Genomic DNA, 8835 nt, shown 5'->3' with positions numbered 1-8835 from the left:
CATCAATGGATCCTTTCTCAATATTTTGTGTCCCTTTTTGCAATAAGGTCATTCTTTGAATCACTAGTAGCAGGCTTTGTAAACATTTTTGGTTGAGAATGTATATCGTACAGTGTAAACGCACTGATGAGTGTTTGATTTGAAAATTGAAAAAAGAAGGGTTGTGTTTCTAAGTGTTCAATGGCCACCATAACTGGATCTTTGTAAAAGTCAAGTTGCGTTTAGAATGTGTTCTTTTTATATAAGGATAACTGGCTGTAATGTTGGATACAAGTGATGTATGTAATTTTGTATATAAACAATAGTGCATCCATAGACGATGCTTGAGGGTTCCGTGTTCTTATTTATGAAAATGAGCTGCTTGTTTTCCTAATTCCAGATGCTGATGTCACAGCGAGCACATTCCATATGTTCAGTTCACCTTCTAAAACGGACTCACTTTTGTCCAGTGACTTGAACTGAGAGCAAGTTTTTCTCTGAACTTCACCCTATAAACTTTTAACATTACAGACTTAAAACGACTATAATGTGGTAAGTACGAATCTTAAATGCTAATGTACGTGCTGATTTTTCGTGGAAGTGTTAAGTCTTTCTCAGTGTTAGGTCGAATACGCCGAATGCCTTTTACAAAATCATACGAGACAGATCAATATATTTACATATATATATTTCATTTAAACATTGTCAGGCAACATTGTGCTCTGCATGAAGACCTGCTGAAGTCGGGGGGCAGAATTTCTCTGCCTGCCCTGTGCAACAATCAAAGTATGTTGCCCAGTAAGGAGCATCTTCGGATGGAGCGATTACCCTTTCTTGGTGAGAAAATCTTCTCTACCCTGGGTGAAGATATTTCTCGGGTAATGATTCTGACACCACATTTTTAAATCTTGGAGATGGATGGATCCATGCATTTACATGTGCCCCCACTGGAACATTTCAGGTGATTTAATTTTTGTATTTGTTACATTTAGGTACCTTCTGCCATTCGCAACACCATGGGGCACCTCAGCTCTCGGCATATGGAGGTGAGCCAATGGCAGGCCCTCATATCTGAGAGTATAGGCCGTGTTGATCGGGAAATTGCTGCTGTGGAGCAGGTATGGGCATTCAACTCCAAACATTCCTTTTCTGAGCGCAGGGAAGAAAAAAAGTGAACATCGTTATCATTTACGTGTATAATGCTGCTGTCGTGTTTTCAGGTGCAAGTTGTTGCTGAACGCTGTCTCCAAGAGAGGCAGTTGTACAGTCAGCTCATGAGCAACTGTGTGGCACTTAAATGCGACTTGACCTCAACGGGCCTAAGACAAGACCGAGCCTTCGGTGAGCTGAGGAAAGAAGAGCAGATGACCAATGAGAGCAGAGACTTGCTTCAGACACAGATCTGCATCCTGCTCGACAAACTGAGGTCCGACACACAAAGACACGTCTGAATTTCTCTTGTTTATCATAACCAGCATTACCCTGGACCATGTGCTCATATCATACTTTTTGGATTTTGGACTTGGTTTAAATAAAATTTGCATATTGATTCCAGTTTTGTGACACAAGAAAATAACACGTAGACATAAAGTCGGCCTCTGTTGAGTCTCCCCTTTCCTCTTTTCCTCCCCAGCGCTCTACAGAAAATCCGCACTCAGCTCCTCGCAGATTTCCAAGACAAAGGTGAAGCCGTCAAGCTCGCCACCAAATGTATCACCCATCAGTTTGAAAGTCCAAGTTCCAGACTGCCCGCTTGTCAGTACAAACCCGTCCATGTTAGCTATGAGAAGTGGCTGTCTCAATGCAAAAATCTGAGGCTGACATCTGATAACCTGGTTAAGGAGTCTTCCTCCTTTAGGGGAAACCTGCAGTTCTCTCTGGTTAATGTAAGGCAACACTTCAAATCAGTGGCTCACTTTAAGGGTGGCGCTACTTTTAACCTTTAGTTTTCCACCCTTGATATTCCCTGAAATGTGGATGCTTGTATCTTATATCCTTTCTAACTTTGTGTGACCACTACAGCTAAAAAACTTCCAAGAGCGTCAACGCCACAGCACAGATGGTTCTCTCAGGAGGAAGATCCATGAACTGAACAGGCTCCAGGATACCATGACGTGGGAGAGGCAGAGGGTCAATACACTGGGTTCAACCACTTTTAACACAATCTACCATCCACCTTGTGTTCATTGATTTAACTGTTGTTTCCTGCAACCTCCAGATCAAAGAAGAGATTTCTGATCTGACAAAAGACATACAGAAAGTGGCAGGTCAGGTCAGGAACTGTGATTCCAGGTTTCATCAGGCCAACCATCGCCTTGACATCCTCAACCAGAGGCCCAGATTTGAGCTCTGCCTGGACAATGTAAGTGCTAAACACTTTGGCCTATACCATAGGCATAGATTTCAGAGGGTAAGACCCTGAAATTTCCTTCTTGAGGACTCAATTTAATGCCCTCTCCTTGTGTTCCTCCTCCAGCCCCACATCAGCCTCACCCTGGAGAAACAGGACCTGGCAAAAATGGCAGCTGGACTTCGCTCTGTGTTGAAACGCTCCCAGTAAGTCTGACCACTCACATAAAAGGTTACATTGTTAAGCAGCTGTAGCTGGAGCCCATGACCGGACTGGCTGGTTCCTGTCGTTTTGATTTATAGGCAAGATCTGGAGCTCACACAGAGGCGCCTGGTCATTCTGGAGGACAAACTTGCCAAAAATGCTCGTACCCTTGAGATGGAGCAGAGGTGCCAGAAGCTGCACCAGAGTTTTCTGCCTGCACTCGACACAGCCGTGGTCCTCGCTAACAAGCCCAGGGTGCCTGCATCCATGAGCAGCTCCAGAATTTGTGCCCACTTACAGTAGAGTGCATCAGTGCTCTGCTGCCACCTGTGGTTCTAACCATGTGGTGTTGCATTCAATAAAATGCAGATAAGCATACTTAAGCTGGTTTACTTGATTTAATGTGCACCTCTGAATGCTTTCAGAAGGGTGGTTTCAATGGTTTGAATAAAACATTTTTGACCAAACTGACATAAAGCCTTCACTATGTAAATATATGTATGAACAAAGTAAGTTTCAGTATTGACACAGTTAATTAAAAATGCTTTGGACAATGGAGTTACAGTTCCGCTTATGGATTTTATTTAAAGTTTTTAGCAGCTAAGCTGGGAGCGTATCCCAGCTCACGTGGGGTGAAAGGTAGGACACATCCTGGAAGGAATTTGTCAACACAGAAACAAATGACCGTGCACACCCTAGAGTCAACTTAGAGTCACCATTGAACCTAAAATGTTTTTGGATGGTGGAGGAGTAACTGGAAGGAGACATGCAAACTCCACACAGAAAGATTGATTCCATATTTAAAAGTAATAAATACATACTTGAATGTATTTAAATGCATGTTTTTTAAGGGTAAAAATTAGTCAGATTCCAAACGCTTCATGTGTTTTACTGTTTCAAAGTAAGTTTGTCCTCTGGTGTTTAGAAATATGTTCATGTTTTGTTTTTCTATGATGAATATGGACAACATTTTTTTTTATTCCTTTTTTATTTCCATTAAAGATGCTGAATGCAAGTTTTCTGTTATCGCAAAAGTGATTAAAAGAAGACATAAGATTAGTTTAATTATATATTTAAATTATATTACAGATTGCAAAAAAATAGCACGTTATGAAATCAACTAGACTAATTGTAGTCTAATTAGTTTCTCTATTACTCGGTTTGTTCCTGGGTGACACCTCTTTAACCGGGTCAGATTTATTGTAGCAACGGGCCCTAGCAACGCGCCGAGCTCACGGAGTCAAACAGTGTCTGAGTGAAGGAATGCCAGACAACACGAGTTATACAGACAGGGCAATAACACCACGCTAAGGTGGGATTTAACGTTTATGACTGTCACTTTATGTCGTCCTTTTTCGGGTGAGGATGGGATGCGGACACTCGACAAACAGCGCGGTCCACCCGCTGACGGAGGTGAACAGAGACGAGGTAGGCTCAAGTTTATCCACTCCTCTGGGCTCCCTACAACACTGCTCATGACTGTGTTTTTTTTAGTTTTTTTTTTTTTTTTAAAAGGGTTCCCTGGTTATTTCAGTACCTAAGAAAAGAAGATGTTGTTCCTTCAATAAACACAGTCTAACCTCATTTAATCATGCCACAGAGACTTTCTAGACCGTGGTAATTTATCGGCTTGTTTAAAGACATAATTGTTTGAAATGAATGACAGTTTTTAAGCACGCCGCATCAAATTACTAACTCAGAAGTTAGTCTGGACATTGAAGACGATACTTTGCTTCTATTCAGTATGTTCTGAATGTTTGCGATAACTTCTAAGTCAAATGATACAGACACAAAAATCGGCATGTTTTGTCTCCATATTTTTTTTTTTGATGGACTCAAAAACTACTCTGGCTTGTGTTAAGTAGTGAAAAATACTCGGTTTGCTATCTCTTTTACGGTAGGCTACTGAGTAAACTGAAGGACTGTATTTTGCAAACAGATGTGGACATTTAGCATGTGACACTATTAACACAACAAGAGATAGACAGTGGACTTTCTAGGTGTGAAAGTTATTTAGATAGAGGACAAGTTGCTTAAATTACCATAACTTGTACACTTTCCAGAAGTATAGCATCAAAAATAGAACGAGAACTTTAAAAGTGAATCAGTTTGCTCTCCCAGTTCACGAGTTACTAACTCAGGTGTTTTCAAAGGCATTTATAAATTATAATGTTACTATTGAGTGGTTTTGTCCCTTTATATACTTTACACAATATATTTTGTTTTTTTAAAAATGTAGTTGAAGTATGGAATTGTAGAAAACAGGTAAAGTATCTCAAAGTTCAGCTTGAGCTGTTGTTTCTGGTTCCCTCTCTTAATACAGATCAATCTCCTTATCAGGGGACAAACTGTAACCGGTCTCTAATACTAAGATTGATCATCATTGTTTAATGTTTAGACCGCTGTGCTATTATACAGATAAACCGAGTTTATGTCATTTCTCGTGTTTTTATTATTGCTCCCGAGCTACTGTGTTCATGACAACATGTCAACACAAAAGGTCACCATGACAACGGCGATAGTTTACAGAACGGTGTCGGAGCGTTGTAACGTCCTGGGCTGTTTTTCCTGCATTTGTTTAGTGTCTCTTTTGCGTTGCCAGGATGAGACGGGAAGCAAACCTGGAGGCCGTGGCGACTCAGCCGTGTCAAAGGTGACCACGGACAGTGGGGTGGTGATGGAGAACAGAGGCACCCTGGTGTTACCAGAGGCAGCGTCCGATGTACTCCCTGCTCGAACATCTGAGAGCATCAGGGAAAGTGAGGTGGACAGAGCTACACAACATGGTATGAGTATGAGCCCCAAACAGGTTGAGTCTCTCACAGTGCTGAGAGAAAAACCTACATCTTAAAGTGGTTTTGTTTCAGCTGCTGATCCAGGCGTGCTGCAGCAGGACGGCCCAGTACAGGAGCGGCCAAAGTCCAGTGAGATCCTTAAGGAGCTGCTGACCCAGGGCATCATTCCGGTTGGACAGAGCAGAGACGGGGCTGCCTACAACATCGTGGTGGGTGTCTGGTTTGCACTGGTCAGTCTGGAATAAGCCGATTATCAGCCACTTATCAACTGCAGGTGGAAGTTCACCTTTGTTGGCATTCGTTGGAATATTGGAACATTCTTTCAAACTCGTCACCACACTTCTTATATAGCAAGATATTGGGATATTTGACTTTGCCACCGTGCCCGCAGTTTGCCAAATTTGAACCATGATGAGATGCGTCCTACAGTATTCAGCCAGCCCCGTCTGAAATAAAGGGAAAACACAAGTGATTCACCACAGAGATTGTTTCCAGCCTTGTTGCTGTCTGAATAAAAGGAGGAATCTTTCTCTTCCAAATAAAGCCTGGAAGAGGTGAAAGGAAAGGAGGGGGAGTGGTTTAGCGAGGGAGGGGAGTTGAAATGAAATAAATGAAATAGTTTACAGATGGGAGATATGTTAATGAATAGAGGAAAGTATTGCTCCCATCTGGACATAGGATAATCATAGTCATAGGATAAAGGTGATACCTCAGAACAACCCTGGACTGATTGCCCTGAAATGACAAGATGTGAGAAGTTAAATTAGTAGACACAAGATGTTACTCTGTCTGGCTATTTTTTTTTTTTCTTGAAGTTTGAGGTCAAACCATTTATTTTTAATGTCAACCACTTCTCTGTGTTCCTGCCTCTGGTGCAGCTAAACTGAATGCAGCAAATTCTTCCTATTGCTGTTTGCACCTATGACTTTCCTGCTGTGTCAAATGCAGATTGTGTGAACGGAATCCACTCTGTAAAACTCAAATTTATTTTATTTATTTTGTGTGTGTGTGTCAGCTGGACGGGAGGGAAGGCTTTGTGCGAAGGCCTCCCGCCCGACTGGAGTCTCTGCAGGCCAAAAAGGGTCAAAGTCTCCTCAGCAGACAAGAGATTGATGAGAAGATGAGGCTGACTGAAGAGAGACGCAAGGTACAGTGTGTGTTTGTGACCATTTAGCCCAATATGTAGTCTTTGTCATCCCTCAGGTTCTACCTCACACACTCGTCTGTTTCCCCCCACCTGCTTTCAGTTCAAGGAAGATGAGCTCAAGACTCGTTTAAGAACAAAGTCTGCGCGTGTCCGCGGCCATGCTCCTGTCTCCAGCATCGATGAGGATGCGTTCCTCACCCCTGTGGAGTCACTACAGTCGCATCTCACCCCAAACCCGACTTCAGCTCTAAAGCTCCGCAGCCAGATCCCCCGGGAGCCTGCTGAGGGAGGAGAGTGGGTTAGAGAGGCTCGGTGTGATGGCAGGGAGTGCCGGGAAGAGGTGAGGGGAACAGGAAAGACAGGAGAAGGAGAGGGAGAGCATGTAGATCAGAGAGGGAAAGTGGTAAAGGATGGTGAGAAGGAAGAAGAAGAGGAGGTGACCACGGTGGAGGAGCTCAAGGCAGATGAGCTCCTCAAAAGCTTGGGGGAGCTGGAGAGTGATTCTAGTTTTCAATGTGCAGAAAATAAAGAGGAAATATTTTAGTTTGTTACATAAATCAGCCATTAATGAGCACGGGAGGGGGGTAGTAGCCAAAATATTTCCTTTTGCACAGTTAGGAAGCCCGTTTAAACCTGGTAGAGACAAAATAGACCCAGGCTGTCAGAGATGTACATAATGATTGGAGAGAAATTGAATGGCCTCAGGGTTTAAGCTAAAGTGAAGAGGAATTGTCTGTTCGTAGCAACATGCACAAGGGAAAATGAGGGTTTTTCTTTTAACTGCAATATAATTGACCTCAGCAAATACTTTATTAGATATGAGTTTATGTCCTTGCCAACAGACCAAAGTGATTTCTGGGACATTTTACTTTCACGCTGAGTATTAAAATAAAATCATATTTCTGTTTTGGCTCTGCATGTGAAAGCATTTGCTGTGTTGTGACACAAGATGGCAGTGTTTCAGAGGGCTACAGTCACATGTGCACCTTACATGTAACATAAGCTATGAAAAAGTTGTTTTTTTTTTGCTTGTTTTGTGGAAACACAGGAACTGTGAACAGACATGTTTAAATAGCGTGTTCTTATGAATAAAACGTTAACAGGAAGTTGTTGTTTGTTTTCCTCTCAAAGATTGGTTGTAAATATCCAATTCCTAAAATGTAAAATATTTTAAGCTCATGAACCAGTGAAACATCAGAACTTTTTCATGTATTTTACACATAGCTCATACAGCTATAAAGCCTTTCTTATGATTAAATAAAATAAATTACCTACATTAATAGTATGTTATGAGAAATGAGCAAATTTCAGTTAATCATCAAGCAGGTCCTGGGATGAACGAAATTGTTTCTGGTGAGAACTGACTCAGCCACGTAGCCTAAAAACGAGTATTCCAAAAGATTATTGGGAATAGAGGAATAAATTAAGCATTCAAAGGGGCCTCCATATTGTTTAAGTATAAGAGCATTAAGACTAGTCAGCACACTGCACATGAACGGAGACAATAAAAGTACGCAACCTGACCGGACCTACATTGTTGAGCCCAAGAAACTCGATATAGGTCCCTTTTTTTTCATGACTGATGGGACATTAAAGAGTGTGTGGCTGCATTAATAAAACAGCGAGGGAGCAGACACCGCTTCATCAGGTTGCTTTTCATTGTAATGTGGAGTTCTGTAGCTTACAGTGAGTTTTTTATGTGACAATGACTGTCTGCTCTTGTCGAATCTTATCTTGAAGGGCGCGGGTTGTGTTTTTCCCAGAAAAAAAAAAACAGTTAGATATCATTTGGTGACATTTGCTGTTGTAACCGACAGCCCTCATCAAAAATAAAAGGTTTGTCATCAGTGTCCTCTTTCTGTTATAAATGCATCAAGTGACCTGGTGTAATTGTCACCTTTTTGTTTGATACAACACATGGCGATCTAATGTTTCCAGCAGCAAATGTGTAAACTTGCGGCCTTATTTGTGGGGACAGGTATATGTAGGCCAGAGGTGGAGTGCGCACACAAGCAAGCTGCCATAAATGATTAACAGCGTGGTTCCTTCTCATATTACTGAAAGAGTATTACTCATCCTGGCTGTTTAGAGGGAGATTCAGAGATCCAGCAGCCTGTATAACAGAGGATGACTGGCAATTTATTTTAACTTTTACTGCTCAGGCACTGTTGAGTTCAATTTTCTTTTTCCTGATCCTTCCCCACCATAAGGGGGCAATAGGAGTTGACTTAACTCACTTTATATATATATATATATATATATATATATATATATATATATATAAATATATATAAATGGCCACAAAATAGATTGAAATTGGAACCAGACACGACAACAAGCCTGTCACCACTACATGAGGT

At 41.7% G+C, this 8835-nt stretch overlaps 2 protein-coding genes across 2 annotated transcripts; both read left to right on the top strand.

Annotated features, from left to right (window-relative positions):
- The first annotated feature begins 928 nt into the window (after positions 1 to 928).
- On the top strand, positions 929 to 2903 carry LOC142367985 (tektin-B1-like). The gene is made up of 7 exons (XM_075450024.1): positions 929 to 1097; positions 1200 to 1405; positions 1613 to 1865; positions 2002 to 2109; positions 2198 to 2341; positions 2456 to 2535; positions 2632 to 2903. The coding sequence occupies exons 1-7, from the start codon at positions 996 to 998 to the stop codon at positions 2834 to 2836; spliced, it is 1098 nt and encodes a 365-aa protein (XP_075306139.1). The 5' UTR covers positions 929 to 995; the 3' UTR covers positions 2837 to 2903.
- An 899-nt stretch (positions 2904 to 3802) lies between these two features.
- On the top strand, positions 3803 to 7454 carry stmnd1 (stathmin domain containing 1). The gene is made up of 5 exons (XM_075449984.1): positions 3803 to 3961; positions 5136 to 5319; positions 5401 to 5537; positions 6344 to 6475; positions 6576 to 7454. Exons 1-5 carry the CDS (start codon positions 3899 to 3901, stop codon positions 7017 to 7019), a joined length of 960 nt encoding a protein of 319 aa, XP_075306099.1. The 5' UTR covers positions 3803 to 3898; the 3' UTR covers positions 7020 to 7454.
- Positions 7455 to 8835: the final 1381 nt, after the last annotated feature.

Source organism: Odontesthes bonariensis, chromosome 18 (genome assembly GCF_027942865.1).
Source record: "Odontesthes bonariensis isolate fOdoBon6 chromosome 18, fOdoBon6.hap1, whole genome shotgun sequence".
NCBI lineage: Eukaryota > Metazoa > Chordata > Actinopteri > Atheriniformes > Atherinopsidae > Odontesthes > Odontesthes bonariensis.
The sequence above is the reverse complement of the archived record's forward strand: the minus strand, read 5'-3'. Positions and strand labels throughout refer to the sequence as shown.

What these genes read in the sequence shown, in the direction of transcription:
- stmnd1 (XM_075449984.1), top strand. Translation starts at nt 3,899, where the DNA reads ATGGGATGCGGACACTCGACAAACAGCGCGGTCCACCCGCTGACGGAG. An exon ending in CGGAGGTGAACAGAGACGAG is followed by an intron (nt 3,962 to 5,135) that starts GTAGGCTCAAGT and finishes TTGCGTTGCCAG; the next exon opens with GATGAGACGGGAAGCAAACC. An exon ending in TGACTGAAGAGAGACGCAAG is followed by an intron (nt 6,476 to 6,575) that starts GTACAGTGTGTG and finishes ACCTGCTTTCAG; the next exon opens with TTCAAGGAAGATGAGCTCAA.
- LOC142367985 (XM_075450024.1), top strand. Translation starts at nt 996, where the DNA reads ATGGGGCACCTCAGCTCTCGGCATATGGAGGTGAGCCAATGGCAGGCC. An exon ending in TTGAGCTCTGCCTGGACAAT is followed by an intron (nt 2,342 to 2,455) that starts GTAAGTGCTAAA and finishes TTCCTCCTCCAG; the next exon opens with CCCCACATCAGCCTCACCCT. An exon ending in TCTGTGTTGAAACGCTCCCA is followed by an intron (nt 2,536 to 2,631) that starts GTAAGTCTGACC and finishes TTTGATTTATAG; the next exon opens with GCAAGATCTGGAGCTCACAC.